The 19,364-nt window shown below is 41.6% G+C and overlaps 1 protein-coding gene across 2 annotated transcripts in view; it reads left to right on the top strand.

Annotated features, from left to right (window-relative positions):
• The window catches only part of DUS4L (dihydrouridine synthase 4 like), a 41,000-nt gene extending 27,833 nt beyond the window's left edge, over positions 1–13,167 (top strand). For both annotated transcript variants that reach the window (XM_062490797.1, XM_062490799.1), the window contains 2 exons: positions 6,414–6,514; positions 12,233–13,167. In XM_062490797.1, coding sequence (XP_062346781.1) covers positions 6,414–6,514; positions 12,233–12,271 — 140 coding nt within the window. In that variant the 3' untranslated portion in view covers positions 12,272–13,167. The remainder of the gene's footprint in view (positions 1–6,413; positions 6,515–12,232) is intronic.
• The last annotated feature ends 6,197 nt before the right edge of the window (positions 13,168–19,364 follow it).

The following is a 19,364-nucleotide window of genomic DNA, read 5'->3' as shown; positions in this document are numbered from 1 at the left end:
AGATGTTCAGACTGTAACAAAAATACAAATTTTCTTGGTATGAGATAGCATGTTATCATCAAACACATAGCCTCACTATCATATTGCCTGGCACTGCTGCAATGCTGTAAGAATAAATTCTTCAGAAATACTTTATGAATCCTTTTTCACTGTCCACTGAGAATTCAAATAAAAAACATAAACCAGCTGTTTTATGCTGGGCTTGAAGCAACGAGAATCTTTAAATAGAGAGCCTCATTAGTTTACATTCTCAGCCATATTTGATGGTGGGTTTTCCCTCTCCTGCTGTTTCCTTGAAGGGGGGAAATGTGCCTTTGAAGTGACAGGATCATTGGAAAATTTAAATGCTTGTGTTTTATTTAAACTAACTGGTGGTATGTAACACTAACATAATGTAAGCATTTCAGTCTGGAATGCTAGAGAAAGCTAAGGAATAAATAGATTTACCTCACACTGCTTCAGCTTTATTCTCCCCGTGGGATGTCATTCATCCAAGACATGTATAAATTAAGGCATGCTTGAATCTTTTGTTCGGGTAAAAGTGGGAGAGAGAGGGTCTTTCTAGGGAGTGAATAGGAAAATATTTACAGCCCTTCTCCTGATGCCACCCCCCTCATTGCCAAAAACCCCATGGGTGGTATGGGAATTACCAAGGGCAGCTAGGTGGTGTTGAGGTATGTCTGTCTTATGTTTTTGTAAGTTTTCTTACGTGTTATTTTGAGCAAATTGATAGCCAGAAAGCTTGAAGTACTTGATAAGAGCAACCACATCTACAGAGTGTTAGAGAACATAAATGAAATCAACTGTTTTCTTTTGAAATTCCTGCAGCTGGGTAGGTGAATGTTGACTGTCACGTTCACAAATGTGAGCCAATGCATTACACAAAATGAAAGCTGAGATTGGAAAGTTTGTTTTGCCCCTTCTAAGCAATTTGTTACATGCTACTGAGCTCACATGACTAAAGTAACTTTTTCTTTGTGTCCTTAAGGTCCAATCCATGAAATATAAATAGTATAATAATGAAACAAGACAAAACTAGTATAAAAATAAAAATTTTACTGGTTTTAATTTTTGAGGCTTTCTTATTTTTTATTTTTCAGCTATAGTATTACTGAGAGTCACGAATTTGAAATTTTTCTTGTTTGGTTGGGGGCTTGTGTTTGGGCATTTTTTGCTGCTTGAAAGGAAAAACTTTTTTGGCTATTTTCAAAAGCAGTTTCAAATATCCATTGCTCTGGTCTGGAACACTTATTAAGCTGCTAATGCATGGTAATATGTTATTTTAGAGTAGGCCATGAGTTGAAAGGTGGGTTAAGTCAGTATAGTGGCAGCCAGGAGGAGTCCTAAATGTGCACCTGCTTCACATCTAAGAAAACAGTTTAGTGTCAGATTAGTGCTGTGATTTCAAAGGTCACGTAAATTTCCTGTAAAGTTTTGAATCAGTATTTATGACTGGCAGAGGAAATACTGTATGTCTCCTCTTTCTGAAATTCTGACTAAAATTATAGTGTAGACAGGTTATTGCAGACTTTCAGGAGACTCATCTCTAGTTCTTCAGCTTTCTACCTTTTACAGAAAACACAGACTGCTTTCTTTCTTGCTTGCTTAACAGTGAAATCCTAAGACTTTTTTTTCCCATGCTTCTGAACAGGTGGGGAGGAAGAATCAAAATACAAGATTGAGCAGTGAAATCAGTAAAATCTGAGGAAAGGTTGGAAATTAATTGAGTTTTCTATTACACTTAATACCTTTTTTTTTCTTTTTTGGAAATGAAGCAAAGAGGTCTAGTTCCTCACTACTCTACTGCAGACCCAGAGATTGTTGTCAGGGCTTTATAGACACCCAGCAGTGGGGCAAGCACTTTGAGAGCCTAAATCCATTTTTAGCATACTTAGACATGTAATAACATGACTAGTTAGAAACCTTCTGAGATGGTTTTTTTTGGATACGCTTATATATTATGAAAATGTCTCGTAGCTATCTAGAGATAAATGTACATAGTTGTAGCAATAGCAGTACAGATGTGAGACTTGTTTCTCCTGCTACACATTAGACATATTTCTAACAAAATATTGGTTCAGATAATTAAGGTTTTTGATACGGCTACTGGCCTAGGACCAATAGGTACTTCCTGGGGAAAGACATGCCATGATATTGTTTAATTTTGATGGTTTGGAAAGCTATTCAAAAAAGCCACAACAAAACAAATTACCTGCAACTGGGCATGGGGTTAGACCTGAGAGAAGCTTCATAAAGCCTTTTGTCCTTACAGTGGTCCTTGTGTTGGGGCAGTAACAGGGCTTCATGAAATATGCACTGGCTCATCAAAGTCATTTAGGCGCTTTTGAACTTCAGTTCAACTTCTTCTGAAAATACTCTGTTTATATATTGTTGTCATAGGCATATAGTGAGGCAGGAGGAAATTCTAATGGAACTTCCATGCATCCTTTAAAGAGGTTTCTTTTTTGTACAGACTGACAGGAGTGTTCTTTGTTTCATGGTTGTATGGTATTGTAGGAGACAGGAAGAGAGCAACAGTTCATGTGGAGGGCTGGTTTTGAAATTACTTCTGTTGGCTATTCTAGAAAGTATGCGTGCACAGCTGTATAGCTCTCACTTAAATGTGAAGATTACTACATGTTCAAAATGTGTTAAAAAACACAGACATTGGGGATACATTCCATAAAACTCTTGCTAGGCAGAGTTTAGTTTAGCCTTGGTGTTGCTGGGTAAGCTAGTGCCATGTATGAAAACTATGCTGAGCTTCACTGATATTTTCGATCCAGTTTCTAAAAACAAACAAGTTTAAAGAATTGACCACAGTCTTGTTATTTAGCCAGTGGCAGAGGGAAGTTGAGAAACAAGGTCTTACTTAACCTTACTTTGTACAAAACTGTGAGATGATAACCAAGGATGGGAGCCATTGCAGTGTCACGTGCAGCAGGAGTTGATACTTGTATTTGTTGACTGGAAGAGATGGCTGCAGGCAGCAGGCTTGGGTTTATTATACAAGGCTGTTTATGCCATCCAATGGTGCTGCAACGTGCCTTTTGTAACAAAATTTGGTTTGAGGTTGCAAAAGGTACTTGAAGCAAATTTGTAAATTTTTTGGCCCTGGCTTCTCATTTTAAATTCTGATTATTATATCTTAAGAAGAGAATTCAGAATTAATGTGGAGTTACTTGACTGGAGTTGTGTTCCCAGCCTTTACAGTGTATTTGTTGGCAAATCCCTTGTGCCGTCAGTGCCTAAATTCTTAAATGTGAATAGCTCTTTTTTTAACTTGAAAACTCTTAAGAGAAGGCTCATTTTTACTCTTCAACTAGCCCAAATCATTTGGGTTGTAAGCATGTATTGTGAGCAATGCTAATGTAAGTTCCAAATCGTTTCCTTAGTAGCAAGCACTGTAAGTCAAGTGATTTAGTCAGACCAGGACTAGTAGTTGTGCAAGGAAATGCCCGAAGAATTATTAGTTGTTTTTGTTGCTGTTTGGTTTTGGTGTTAGGTTCTCCATTGTTGTTGAAATGAGAAGATCATAGAAATGCTACAGCTACTGGGCCATGGTAATGGAGCTCCCCAGAGCAGTTTTATTCCTCATACTTAGAATTCAGGGCAATCTGAAGTAAACTGTCTCTCCTGGAATAGGATTCAGAGAATGTGGTGAAAGGACATGTTGTCTGTTTTTCCCAGACCATACATGTTACATTAGTGTATGGGCCTTCAGTCACACGTAAGTGTAAAGCGATGAAGTTTTCCACAAATGTCTTCCATTGAAACAATGTCCTAGGAATAGTCTGTTGATTTTTCTTGGAAGGAGAAGAAGTGGAAAAGGGTAGCCTACCTCTCATAGTAGTGAGGCTGGGTTCTGTGTTGGGAACTTAACTGATTATTCCTCTCAATGGGTGCATTAATGCAGAAGCAGCATCTTCACCTCCTGCCTGCTCATGCATTGACTTGGTGGGAGGTGTCAGCTGTGGGGGCTTGCTTGCTGCCAGTCCAGCTGTTGTGCTCCTGTGAGGCAAAGTAACAGGCCAGATGGAAGCCAGAAATAATAACTGAGTGTATTGTGCACACAAAGGATCTCCTGTTCCTGCTGGATCCGTGTTCCTATGATAGGATCCATATGACAAACAGTGTCCCTGATGAACTCGGCTGCTCTGCAGTGCTGGTGCAGCCAGAGGAGCTGGGCACTGGTGTGTGGGCACTGGTGCTTCACAAAACATCCAGGGAAACACTGCCCTGGGGAATTCACGTTGTCAAAGATGTGATGCTCCTTTTAATTGTGTGACCTCAACAGGAGTGAGTCTGGATTTGGTGGTTTGTTGATGTTTTGGGATTTTTGTCCATAGCCAACACAGGTGGAAAGGACAATCTGTTCTTTGCTTTTTCTTCTAGGGTTAGGTGAGGTATTTCTGTCATACATCTGTTTTGGTCAAAACATTAAAACAATGCAGTAGGTTATTTTCTTTCTTGACTTGGAGATACTTTTAGATATTTTGTTCATGTTTTAAAGATAAAGTAGTTTTTAGCTGCAACTAAAGTACTGTACTGCTACTTATAAATAACATTAAATAGTATTGGTTCAATAATATTGAATTATAACTTCTTCAGAAGTGAGATATTATTTTTACTATACTATGTACAAGAATGTTCAAACAAAAGATTTATCTTTCTAATTAGCAGATTCTTGGAGAAGTGAAATAGCATATGCATTTTTTGTCTACAACTTAAAATTTAGAAGTTTATCAAATTGTCACAAGTTTATTTTATTGATAACCAGATTTTACTATTGCATATTGTAAACAGTACCGAGATCAGAGAGAGAGTAAATGCATTGGGGTTTGACTTCTCACATGTGTGGAAATGAAAGTTATTACAAATACCAAAACCTTCAGAGAATCTGTATTGATGCTGTCAAGAATGACTTAAAGAATGAAGGAAAATTGTGTAAGAATATGGAAATGAAAGAAAGGAATCTAAGAAATTATGAGTTTTTAATCTTGTTGGAATCAATAGACAGAATTGTTACTGACTCCAGTGAATCAGAATTTCAGGATAGGTAAAAGTCCTGTTATAGGAAATCAATCCACTTGCAGAGTTCTGAAATGACAATTATTTGTCATCTGTACATTCAAATTAATTGTATTAAAATAACAAATTCTGCTTGAGGAGTTGTCCTTCTTGTATGTAGGAGAGTGGTCAAATGTCATTTCCTTATGCTTCAGGAACTAGCACCCAAAGAGAAATGTGGTTCATATCAGACTGCTTGTAACCCAGCACTTAACAAAAACCTCAATCTAGCTCCTCCTCTTCTCAGAACAGGCTTTTAGATGTGCTGCAATTCTTGAGTGCAAGGAGGTCTCTGGAAAAGAAGAATCTCTCTCAGGGCGTTCAGTCAAAGGATAGATTCACAGTTTTGGAATAAGGAAATTTTCAAATATTCTTTTTTTATTTGTACCATCAGATTTAGTTGTTTGGGTTTTTTAAGTGGCCATGTGAGGCAGCCTTACTCTAGGTCATTAACAATATTTCTTTGTTTTCACATGAATAGATCAAGATTTAGGCTATGCCAGTGGTGCTGCATCAGAGAAATCTAACGATCCCTGAGATAGCAGGGATCCTATAATAGAGGAATATGAAAATGTCTTAATGACCTTGCATAACAGCTTAGGACTAATGGCTTTATGACACTTTGTGCTGTTTATCCTGCATTGTAAAATAGCCCCTATGGAGTCCTAGGTTGTTTGGTACTGCAGCATAGATGTGCTTTCAGTTTGTGTTGAGATTGAGTAGAGTAATAATTACTTTTTTTCTTATGTTAAAAACGTGTTCAGAGTTGTTTATCCACCCACCACCATTTCTGCCTTTTCATCCATAAACTGATGCTGCCAATCAGTGAACTCAGGCATGGTAAAATTCAGAACAGGGTGAAAAGGCGAGATCTGTGCTCCTGTAATGATGTATCATCTCCCTCCTTACCATGTTTTGTAGATGATCTCAACTGCTGTGTGAGAATTTTGCTCAGTGTTTGAGTTCCCTCCTTTTTAAGAGGTCTGACAGTTTTGATTTTGGAGTTGCACAGTTTTGTTTTTCTAAATTGTCTCCTGCAATGTGACAGAACACTGTAGTTATCACCAGCTAGTCACCTCTTTCAGTTTATTGGTCTCATCCCTACCTTTCTTACAGGCCCTTCCTGTTCCTTGTGCTGATCTTTCTGAACATTTGCCATTGTTTTTCCACTCCCTGTCCTCAGCTTCTCTTCCTGTGTCCATCTGGGATGCTGTGTTTTAAATGCTAAGCTGTTTCAGAGGAAGGGCTGTTTACTGCAGTGGAGCCCGAATGTACATCTAGGGCTCTTGAGGAACTGCAAGAATACATGTAGTAATTAATACAACAATTCTGGTATTTTACAGCTTTCCATAAGGCAAAAACTGAAGTGGTTGCAGTTAAAAAGCAGTCTGAAGGCCTTAGAAGAGAATATGATCATCTGATGAAAGAATTTGAACAGCTTCAGGTAGGTGGCTCTGGATCACCATACAAGCACTGTGTTTGTTGGTATTTATTGTGCAAGGGAATTTACCAAAATCTTTAGGATGGCATAAAATTACAACTAGCAGTGTTCCTTTAACTTCTTCAATATAGTAGAATTTTATTCAAAGTTACTGGCATTTTCTTTCTTTGGTTGACAAAGCTCAGGTTATCGTTAGCTTCAGTTTTACTGTTACTTGGAAAATAAGATTCGGATGGCTTTCCATGTGATGATCAAACTGAAATACTGTAAGAAAATTACAGGTGAGTGTGTGGCGAGGGGATTGCATACACAATTTATTAATTTTATTTTGATTGCTCTTAAAACATGTTTTTACAGTTCTGGATTATAAATGTTGCAATGCTGTTGATAGACAAGGTTAAAAAAAAAAAACAGCAAACAGCCTAGGCTAAAAATAGGCTCCTATAAAACTGAAACTGAAGTACAAATAACATTTAAAAAAACAAACCATATTAAGCAAAAGTTCAGTTTGCTGTTTGATTGAGCTTATGTGTGTGGCTGTAATACCCTTAAGATATGCAGTAAGTATTTCTGGTAGAACTGGTAGTCTGTGCTTTTAAATTGTCTGACAGGCATTCATCTGCTCCATATCCAACATCTGTCTTGAGCAAAATTCAGTAAAAATGAAAGTTAGCCTATTTACAAATAGTGGTCTTGGGGAATAAAACAAATGATGATTAAAATTTTGGCGATCTGTTTTTCAGTAAGAGTTACACAGAATTCACAGAATCACTGGGTTGGAAGAGACCTTCAAGATCATCAAGTCCAACCCATGCCCTAAAACCTCACCTGAACCATGGCACCAAGTGCCACATCCAGTCTTTTTTTAAACACATCCAGGGATGGTGACTCCACCAGCTCTCCATGCAGACCATTCCAGTACTTTATCACTCTTTTCATAAAAAACTTTTTCCTAATATCCAACTTAATTTTCCCTTGATGCAGATTGAGACTCTGTCCTCTCATTCTGTCATTTGCTGCCTGGTGAAAGAGACCAACCCCACCTGACTGCAAACACCTTTCAGGGAGTTGTAGAGAGTGATGAGGTCAGCCCTGAGTCTCCTTTTCTCCAGGCTAAACAAACCCAGCTCCCTCAGCTGTTCTTCTCAGGGTTTGTGTTCCAAGCCCCTCACCAGCCTCGTTCCCTCCTCTGGATGCACTCAAGTGTCTCAAAGTCCTCCCTAAACTGAGGGGACAGAACTGGACACAGCACTCAAGGTGTGGCCTCACCAGTGCTGAGCACAGGGGAAGAATGACCTCCCTGCTCCTGCTGGCCACACCATTCCTGATCCAGGCCAGGGGCCATTGGCCTTCTTGGCCACCAGGGCACACTGCTGGCTCATGTTCAGTCACTGTTGACCACCACCCCTAGGTCCCTATCTGCCTGGACACTGTCCAGCCACACTGTCCCCAGCCTGTAACGGGGGGTTATTGTGACCAAAATGCAGGACTTGTCACTTGGACTTATTAAACTTCATCTTACTGGACTCTGCCCATCCATCCAACTGTTCCAGGTCTCTCTGCAGAGCCCTCCTCCCTTCCAACAGATTGACACATGATCCCAGCTTAGTGTCATCTGCAAATTTACTAATGAAAGACTCAAGACTCTCATCCACGTCATCAATAAAAAGATTTAACAGGACTGGCCCCAGCACAGACCCCTGAGGGACACCCCTGGTGCCTGATCCCAGCTGGATGCAGCACTGTTCACCACCACTCTCTGGGCCCGGCCATCCAGCAGTTCTGAACCCAGCACAGAGCGCTCCTGTCCAAGCTGTGGGAGACAGGGTCAAAGGCCTTGCTGAAGTCCAGGTACACAACATCCACAGCCTTTCCTGCATCCACCAGGCAGGTTACTTGGTCATAAAAGGAGATCAGGTTGGTCAAACACAACCTACCCCTCCTAAACCCACGCTGGCTGGGTCTGACACCCTGGCCATCCTCTAAGTGCTGTGTGGTGTCACTCAGTATAAACTGTTCCATTACCTTACCAGGTACTGAGGTCAGGCTGACTGGTCTATAATTACTAGGATCCTCCTTCCCACACTTTCTGTGAATGGGTGTCACATTGGCCAGCTCCCAGTCATCTGGAACCTTACCAGTGTCCCAGGACTGCTGGTAAATGATGGAGACTGGCTTTGCAAGCTCATGTGCCAACTCCCTCATCACTCTGGGGTGGATCCCATCTGGTCCCATAGATTTATGAACATCCAAGCTGCTCAGCAGTTCTCTGACTGCTTCCTCCTGGAAAACAGGGGGACTGTTCTGCTCCCTGACACCATCTGCCAATGCAGCAGGACAGTTATTCTGAGGAGAAGCCTCTTCCCACTAAAGACTGAGGCGAAGAAGGTGTTAAGAACTTCCACCCTCTCCTCATTAGCAGTTACTAAGTTCCCTCCCTCATCCAATAAAGAACAAAGGCTGGATTTATCCTTCATTTTCCCATTAATATATTGGTAAAAACATTTTTTATTATCTTTTACAGAAGTCGCCATTTTTTAGTTCAAACAGAGCTTTGGGCCTCCCTAATTTTTTTCCTACATACAGCAGCCCCCTTAAATACTTCTTGAGAGACCTGACCCTCCTTCCAAAGATGATACATCCTCTTTTTTTTCCTAAGTTCTTCCAAAATCTCCTTGCCCATCCAGGCTGGACATTTTCCTCATTGACTCATCATGGGCACAGTCTGTTCCCGTACCCTCAAGATATCTGTGTTGAAGCACACCCACCTTTCCTGAACTCCTTTATTTTTAAGGGCTGCTTCCCAAGGAACTCTCTGGATCAGTTTCCTAAATAGGCTGAAGTCTGCCCTCTGGAATTCCAATGTAAAAGTCTTAGTGACATTCCTCTTAATTTCACCACATATTGAGAATTCTATAATTTCATGATCGCTGTGCCCCAAGCAACCTCCAACCACCCCATATCCCACCAGCCCATCTCTATTTGCAAACAGCAGGTCTAAATTAGTCCTTCCCTTGGTGGGCTCACCCACCAGCTGCATCAAAAAGTTGTTCTCCATAAACTCTAAAAATTTTCTGGACTGCCTTTTTTTTGGCTGTAATAAGTTCCCAGCAGATGTCTGGCAAGTTGAAGTTGCCTACAAGGGCTGATGATCCTGAAACATTATCTAGCTGCTTATAGAATAAGTTGTCCACCTCTTCTTCCCAGTTGGGTGGATGATAACAGACTCCCAGGAGGATGTCAGCCTTGTTAGCCTTGCTTTTAATTCTTACCCCCAGGCATTCAACTTCATCATCATTAGTTTCAATACCTACGGTATCAAAAGTCTCCCTACTATAAAGGGCCACCCGTCCACCTCTTCTTCCTTTCCTGTCTCTTCTGAAGAGCTTGTAGACATCCAATGCAGCACCCCAGCTGTGTGAGTCATCCCACCACATTTCTGTGCTGGCAACTACATCATAGCTCTGCTGTTTCACCATGCCCTTCAGCTCTTCTTGCTTATTACCCATGCTGTGTGCATTGGTATACATGCACCTCAGCTGGGCTACTGATTTCACCCCTAACTCAGGCTCACCATCTTTGGGCCTGCTTCTAGACAGCCCAGCTGCAATCCCTTCCCCCTTCAAACCTGAAAGTTTAAAGCCCTCTCAACAATGTCTGCCAGTTCATGAGCTAAAAACCTTTTGCCCTTAACAGAGAGATGGATCTCGTCTGTTTCCAGCAAGGGCAGGTGCTGTAAAAGTTGCCCCGTGATAAAAAAAATCCAAAATTTTGCTGATTACACCAACTCTTGAGCCACATGTTAATGATGGGAGTTCTCCTATTCCTTTCACCATTTATCTCAGCCACCAAGTGGACTGAGGAGAAGACTACCTGTGCCCCTGTCTTATCAACCCAGTGCCCTAAAGTCTCTTAATTGCCCTGATATTTGTCTTTTCAATCTCATCACTGCCAGCCTGGAGTATCAGCAGTGGGTAATAATCAGAAGGCTGGATCAGTCTGGGGAGTCTCTCAGTGATATCCCATACCTGGGCCCCAGGGAGGTAGCACACCTCCCTGTGGGATGGATCCTGTCAACATATGGGGCCCTCTGTTCCCCTCAGGAGTCACCCACCACAACTGCCCTTCTTTTCTTTTTGATGTTAGAGGTGGTGATCCATCTTACAGATGAGTTGTAATGGGGAGGCTCACTGGCCAGATAATTTTTTTCTAAATCATCTGGCTGACTCTCTAGATTCAGGGGCTCATACCTATTCTGAAGTGGCACCTCACTAGGGGGTGGGAGTTGGGAGGAATTTTTATTACCTCTCTGAGCAGGGACCCATTTCCACTCCTCTTCATCCACCAGGTGTCCTCTTATTGGCTGACAGTGGGAGGCATAGGAGTCCTCTGACTCTTGTTGGACCTCCCTCAAAGAATGGAAGGGCTGAACTCCACCAGTCTATTTCACTTTCCCTGATACTCCTTAGTCTTTCAACGTTCTACCTAAGATCAACTATCAGTGAAAGGAGATTGTTCACCTGTTCACACCACAGGCAGGCTTCCTCCACAACATCCCCTGAAACCACTCATAGGCCCAAACCCTCCGGGCAGGAATGGGTCTGTACAGACACATCCATTTTGGAGGGTTCCACTTGGTTACATACACTTGTACTAACCACAGTTTTTGATTGTGTAACAAGCATTACTAACAGAAACCCCAAAACCAACCAGCCAACAGAAAGACTTCAAACAACACACAGCCAATCTTACTAGCAAGAAAACCTGCAACCCTGCCTGCTTGCCCTGCCTGCGCAAACTGCCGCACAAACTGACATGCCATGCCCCCAGAGACGTGCCACACCCGTTTGCCTGCTCCTGTTTGCCCACCCACTCCTGTTTGCCCCGTTTCTGTTAGCCCCACTCCTCTTTATCCATCTCCCTGTTTGCCTGCTCTTGTATGCCCATCCTCCTGTTTGCCCACCCACTCCTGTTTGCCCCACTCCTGTTTGCCCTGCTCCTATTTGCCCCGCTCCTGTTTGCCCATCCAGTCCTGTTTGCCCACTCCCCAGAGGCCTTCTATAAGCAGCCACTCAACAAGGAAGGAAGCCCCACTCTGTTCCTGTGTGACTCACAAGTTGTTCAGTCCTTATTCAGTTATTCAGTATTAATTTTTAAAAAATAAGCAGTTATAACCTGGTTATAATATTTTTCCTGTACTCTGTGAAACCATTTACTCATTCCTGGCCTCACCCTGTACTTCTGCAGAGATTGCTCAGCTGATCTCTGTGTTCAGTTCAAGACCACCATGCATGGCCTGTCCTTGTTGTGCTTCCCTGTGTAATGAGCCATAGTAGTCCTGCTGCATTTCTAACAGACTTGTGGTCTAAAACACGTCCTTACTATCTTCTGTTTATCTCTGAGTGGAAAGAACAGAAAGTACCGAGCACACAGTAGATGCAGCTCCCAAGGATAAATGAGTTGATAGCAGAAAATGTTTTCTGCTGAGTTTGCTGCATAGCTCAGCTGTAACACCAAAGGGAGCAGAACTAGACTGCACAGCCTTAACTGCTGGCAGCAGAAGCTCAGGTGTTCTGTGTGGTAGTGTTGATGGGACTACAGCTTAGAAGGGTGTATGGTGAACAAATCAGATTTGACTGCAGAGGGACAAAATGAGGCATTTGGAGTCCGTGGTTTCTGATCTTGCCAAACTTAAATTATTTTTAATCTGTATCTTTTCAGCAAAGTTTAAATAAAGAAGAAGATAAGAAAGACCTATAAGTGCATCTAAGAAGGATGGCATCTCTAGAGTTCTTGAATGAGAGAAGTCTTGTGCTGTTGATGTTCCTGATGCATACCTGAAACAAAACTTGATTTTTCTGAAAAGCACGTGCGTTGCAGGTCACTGTTCAGATTCCTCTAATACATTGGTTGCCAAAATGTTCTGTGTTGCAAATAAAATGTTAAGTGGCTTACCGGATTTACCGTGGAGATTGTCACTGCTCTCGTGAGGAGAAACTCAAAAATCTTTCAACTCCACCTGAAGCAACCTGTTTTCCAAGCTTTTTCCTCCCATAATGGTAACAGATCACCATTGCTTGTAGCATTTGAGTGCGGCTGTATATCACACTAGATCATAAAAACAATTACTTAAGCCTCCTCTGCAGCACCTATTTGGAGGGTTAAAAATTCAGTTCCCAGCAGGTTGAAGAAAGCTGAAAACTTCTTATCAGTGGAAAACTGAATGACAATCAGTCTAAGCAAAATAAGAAAGAAACATTGCATTTCTATATCCACCTCACTAGCTTCTGACTTTCACTTTAGCCACATGGATTTGAGTGTATTTTAACAAACAATATTTTGCATGCCTCTGGTTTATTCTTCTTTAATATATTGGGATATTTCAGTTTTGGGTTGGCTGGTATTAGCAGTCTTTATTTTTACGCTGTTTACATTGGTTTACTCCTTATGTATCACCTAACTTCTTTTGCCTTGCTAAGTAAAAAATCTTTTTAAATGTAGATAGTTTGGTTTGTTTTGTTTTGTTTTCATGGATACGATACCTCAAATAAATGTGCACTGTTTTCCATAAGATGTTTTTGGTATTCAGAAAGTTGTTTTGAGTTTGTTAGTTGGTTCTAGTTTATATTTGAAAGTTTGATATGTTTGTTATATTAAAGGGATTGTTTAAGTTCATGGTTTCTGGATTTATTCTTGTAAATCTCTCCCAGTATACTGTCTCATCATAGTTAATTGTTACATACACTAGGAATAAAATAGACTTCTAAATTGGTGATGTTTAACTTTTCTTGAAAATACAGTCTTCATAGTGGAAGTTTTGCTCTGGAAATAGGATATGTTTAACTTAGAATTTAAACAGCTTATCAAGTAGTATAAGGCATAATAACATACTATATTAAGTAAAAAGGTGTATGTTTTTAAAAAATACTTTATCCTTGCTGTAGTACAGAATGTGTTTTCAGAAATTCTGTGACACTCAAGAGTTTTTTTTATTCATATAAAAACATCCAGGAAAAGTTACAGATTTTTCATACCTGCATACATGTTTTGAAGATGTCGTTGAATGCATCTTTGGTCTTTTTTTTCCCCAACCCTTTCTGAAATACATAAAATTGTGGTGGAATGTTATCTCCAGTCAGATCCAAAGGCTGTGGTTGAAAGCCTTGGAAGTATAACGACGAGTGTTGGTTTTAATAACAGAACAAAAAAACTCACGTGTTTCTTACTTCAAGACACCAAACAAAAGCAAATAAACCTTGCTTATTTACTGTTATCTGCTCAGATTTCAAACACTTCTTTTGCTCATATAAGTAGATAATGGGGTAGAAACGTATAATGAAGGATGTGCACTGTGCTTTTCATCCTTAAAAATTCATCTTTAAACATAACATGGAATAAAAAATGTATGACTGTGAATGCGGTGATAGTACTGATAGGTCTCCTTGAGAAGGAACTGAATGCTTTACACAGTTCTTTGCTGTAGAGTATGACTGAAGTGTGAAGGAGAACTGGTATGCAGTGTTTCTTTGGGACTGGAATGAGGCTGGGTATTTTCAGACATGCAACATGGCATTCAACACTTAATAGATACATGCTGTAATACATTACGCAGAAAACCTTGATATTGGCCCACAGGGAAATGTTCCCTGCACTGGAGATTCCTTAACACACAGACTTTGTATTTTGCCTCTATTCACTTCTTCTGTCGTGTCTGTTACATGGATCCTTTGATCTGGTTTCTCTGTCACAGAGTATGACCATCATAATTTTGTATTTGTCTATTTTGGACACACATTTGACTGAGTTGCATTATCACACTTCCAGCTCTTTGGAGTCCCAGACTTGTTCTCAGAAAAATGATCTTCTGTTACTCACATCTAAATTGTTTTGTAGATTTTGCTATGTAGAACTCGATTCTTGGAAAGAACACGGGGTTTGTAAAATTTTAAGGCTAAATAATGTATCTGGAAATCCTAGTAGGTGGCAAATCCTTGTGAATACTTTGCATTTGTTTCACATTATATGCTTTCAGGGCTTGTGGGAATCCAGCTTGATCAACTAACTACAGTTCTCTCATTGGTATTATTTTAAGTTATGGTTGATATAAAGGGAAAAAAAATGAATCAAAAATTTCATGCTTTTATCTCCTGATCTTTCAGGCTGTTGGGTCACATTTTGGTCACATATGCCTGTGTTGTGGGAAAGAAGTTGAAAAAGTTAAATCTCCAGTAATACTGGTAGAATCAAAATAACTTCTGTACTTCTGTTGGACAGTTAATTTATTCTGAGTATGTCTCCAGAAGTAAGAATTTGGAGCTCTTTATACTCTAAATAATGTCAAAGCAATTGCCTGGTTGTTTTGGAGCCTTTTTTCTCTCTTTACAAAAGTAGAAAATGTGAATTTTCCATACTTCTGTTGGGAAGCATGGGAGAGATTATTCTAAAAATATCTGCACAAGTTTAACTGACAGTAGCTTTCAAAAAGAAATTGAGGGGGTGTTTCCATATTTTTTTCATAAACTCCTTTTTCTGCTGAGTCAAGAAAGCAGTGAGGTCATGGTAGGTGCATGAGAGCTGACCTGAATATTAATAGACCTGGCTACATGCTTTGGTGTTACCTTAAATGAAAGCACCTGCAGCTAGACAGGATGTTTTCTCCTGTTTTTATTTGTGCAACAAATGTGACAATACATCTTCCTTAATAACATAAATTGTGCAGAATCTTTACTGAAAATGTACCCTTGCATTAGCACTCCCTGTGTGTTTGCTGCCACAGTAGTCCCTGGCTACATAGCTTCATTGAAAAGACACTATGCTTTCCTAGCTTCTTGTAAAGGGTGAAAGCTCAGCTTTTCTCTCAGCATTGAAATAACTTTTTTTTTTTTCCAAATGTGAAGTTACTGTAAAAGTACTACATGCCTGCTTCAGTTCTCAAGTGTTCCTTGAAATTCTGAATTTACTCTTTAGGACAGAAGCCCTAATTTTGCCTTGCTTCTGGACAGTGCTTATCGCCTTGTCAGCTGTAATTTGGGTTCTGTTACAATCTAATACAAGTCATTTTACAGATAAATTGGAAAATCAGCTCTTAGTTATGTCATTCCTGTCCTTCAGTACTCTCTGCTGCCTATTGCTGCGTGCATTAATTGTGGAATGTCTGAAAACAGTTCTAGAACGGAGCATCCTCAGTTCAGGAATAATGTGGAATGTTATTTTTTTTCTCTTATAAAATGTAACACTTGTGCTTTGTTTATGAGGTAATGTACAAATAGGGACAAGCATTGCAAGGTATATTTGTGAGGAAAACAAGAGTCTCTCTAGTTTTGTGTCCACTCTGAAATGCAGCTGTGGTCCAAAGGAAGCTTTTCTACCACCTGCAAGGGCAAGTGTCCTGAAAAGATTTTGCTATTCCATCTCCAGCTTTGTGAGAGCTAAGCAGAGAGGGAAGCAGACTATACAGCCCAGGACTATATGTGCTAAAAGATTCCCTGCAGGACTGTGTGAAGGTGGTCTTGGTCTGCATGAAGTGCATCTGGGATGTTTGGATTCTCAAACATACTTGGATGCACCAGGGTTTAGCAAGTGGGAACCTCCCCACTGTGTTTAGTGACTAGTAGAAGTTAGATACTAGGTCTAGTCTGTCTGTTGGAAAGGAGGCAATGCCAAAAGCAGCTACCAGGGAACATAGTATGTGGGAAGGATCTCTCATACTAGTCTGGAAGTTGGACATCAGTTACTGGTGTCATAAAAGCAAGTCTGCAAGACTCTACATAAATAGCTGTTGCTTTAACCCTTTATCCTACTGCTTGAGGTCAGACTGTCCGTGTAGCCTGAATTGATTTGTTCTTATCTTTGAAAACACAGCCAGAAGAGGCAGTAGCTTTGGTGATAACTTTCGCAAGATAGTGTAATAACTTCTCACCTAGGTAGTGAGACCATATGCTACATAGTACAAGATAGTGTAATAACTTCTCACCTAGGTAGTGAGACCATATGCTACATAGTACTAAGTGTGAGGTTTAAATCCCTGTTCAAGTGACTGTGGAAGAAGAAGGTGCTAAACTACTCCCTTTGTGAGTTTAACAGGGTATGGAATGGACAATGTGAGAGAAAGGAAGAGAGGAACTCTTATTCTTGGCCAGTAAGGACAAAATCTTAGGCTTTGATTCTTCTCCAGGCATGACTTGGGCATTAGAGGTCTAAGGAAACAGTGCATACAATGAAGCAGGGGTCTTGAAAACAGGCTGTGTCTGTCCTAAGTTTGTTTCATACCAAGTACAAAGTGAACATGAACTAATTAGAAAATAATAGCAAATAATAAGGTAAACAAAAGGATTCAGAAGACTGATGCAGATTTCAAGCTAAAAAAAGAAAATAAACATCCCTCCCACCCAAAAAGCAACAAAAGATCCTCCACAAAAAAAACAAACAAAACAACACAACCAAATAAAAAAGCTAAAGTTGAAAAATTAAAAACTAAGAGCCTGCCTTCTAGCTTGAAAGGGAGGAGGAAGGGAGATGCATCCTGAGTGAGGTCAGCAACATCACAATTCAGAAACACGTTGCATCTGATTTGACACAGATGTGTCTCTGTGTATGGGATCCATTATGAGCTAGGGTTTACAGTCTTTAGCCTCTTCCTCAAATAATTGTGTTTTTTTTTCAAATTCTGGTAAATGCATTGTGTTACACAGATGGAGATTTTTTTTTTTCTTGAAACCTCTTGTCATTGAACTTCTGTCCTGCCAATATTCATGGTCCTACAGAGTTCTCATTTGTACAACATCTGCAGGTGCTCCTACCACATCTCACCTGAGGTGCTGAACCTTGGAGTACTGCTCAGGCAGACATGTGCTGCAGGAAACAAATTTGCAAGGAGTGTGAGTTACAGTCAATTCAAATTGTTCTGACTGTACCCTTCCTGCATTAATTATATTTTCAGTACTATGTATTTTCCTCTTGATGCCAAGCAGTTCTCCTCTAAAATCCTAGTTATATAAGTAATAATTGTAGTTTTGTGGATATTCTAGGAGGAAATAACAGGCAATACTCATACCACAGTTTATGTGGTAAGTGTAGGGCATCTGCATTGGGTTCCTGCAACTGATATTGCTGTTGTTCTTTGCTTTTATGATTAGCCTAGAAGCCATTATACCTGCTGGAGTAATTTCATTGTATTAATTTTAGAACTAAGATGATGTTACCACAACAGCTTTTTAAAGGTAGTTTTCAAAACTGCTTTTCATGGTGCTCCATTTTTATCTGGAGTGGATTCTAACCTAATACATTATTCGGTTTTGATGCCAGCTCAGTTTTCAGTATGTGCTTTAGAATATGTCTGTGTTTTCCAGTATTACTTCCATTTCCCCATACTATTATCTGCTAATGAGAAAATCCAAAAGCTTTCCCACCCCAGATTAAGTAATATTTACATCAGACCACTTTCCTTGTTCCTCTGGAACAAGGCAGCTTTTACTGACTCGAGTACCGTGCTTGCAGGTTTCTACAAAATGCTGGGACTTGTTTTGGGAATCTGGCTGCTTCACTGCAAGATACAACATTGCTCAGATCAAAAGAGTCCAACAGTTTACCCAGATTTCCTTACAGCGTAGCAGAGAATAAGTCATTTGCAGAATTAGGAAACCTGAACTGTGTTAACCCTACTAAAAATACTTCAGCAAATAGCTTCTTTGCATTTTAATAATGCTGGCTTCAACATATCTGAAGTTAGGGCTATACTTCATTGCTTTGAAACCAAGTCCATGCCTGTGTAGTTCATCGAACAAATACTTAGCTTGATGCTGTACCCTCAATGTGTGCCCTCTTTGGTTTTGGCTGAACACCGGCACCGATTCTTATTTCAGGAAGTCTCCCAGGTGAGGAGGACACGTGCTTTGCTTCACTATTGCAAGATCTTTGCTAGGTTGTCGTAAGGTAAAAGAGCTGAAAACCAACCAGCAGTATTCAGCATGCAGGACTGACTTTTTCATCCCCAGTCCTATCCATAATCCTAAATTATTGCAAGACTGCCAAGGAGCTCATTCCTAACGAGCCTCCTTCAGCAAAGCAGAAGCTGCAGCCCTGGGCCACCCTGTCCTTTCGGGTGTGACACAAAGAGCCTGCGGGGCCTGAGCCGCTCCATCCCACCGAGGCTCCTGCGTGAGCTCGGGGTGCTTTGGAGAGCAGGTGTGTATTAGGCAGGTATATCTATGCATGGAGACGACTCCCGAAACTTGGCTCACCGGGTGCAGCAGGGATTTGGGAACTCCGGGGAGGCCTCCGTGCGAGCCAAGCAATGTGCGAGAGTGGCTGGTCCTATCTCGCTCCCTCAGGCTCGCCTTAACAGCGAGCACTTTGGGCGGCCGCCGGCGGGCAGGTGGCTCCGGGGGCAGCTGCCGAGGGCCAGAGGCCATCACCTGTCGGCGGGGTTGGCGTGCGTGCAGCAAGCCCCGCTCCGCACGCCGAGAGCCATTCCCCCGACACCTGCCCGCGGGCCGCCGCCTTTGAAGTGCGGCCCCCGCCCGAGGGACGGGCGGCTCGGGGAGCGCCGGCCGGAGCGGGGCTGACGAGGGGGCACCGGGACGGCGATGGGGGGAGGGCGGACGGAGGCGTCGCCCGGGCCGGCCCGGAGCCGGGTCTCTCTGTTTCCCCGTAAATAAAGCGCCGGGCCGTGGGCGGCCGTATAAATGCGGCAGCGGCGGGGCCGGCTCGCCCTGCCCCAGGCCGGGGAGCGGGCGCGGGCAGAGCCGTCGGAGCCGCGGTTCAGGACGCGGACAGCGCTGCGGGGCCGCGGGCGCGGCGGGGCCGGGGCCGGCAGGGGGGGCCGCGCTCGCCGCCCGCCGGCTCAGGCGGGGCC

This window comes from Cinclus cinclus, chromosome 4, assembly GCF_963662255.1.
Source record: "Cinclus cinclus chromosome 4, bCinCin1.1, whole genome shotgun sequence".
Classification (NCBI taxonomy): Eukaryota; Metazoa; Chordata; class Aves; order Passeriformes; family Cinclidae; genus Cinclus; species Cinclus cinclus.
This window is presented reverse-complemented; position numbering and strand designations above follow the sequence as displayed.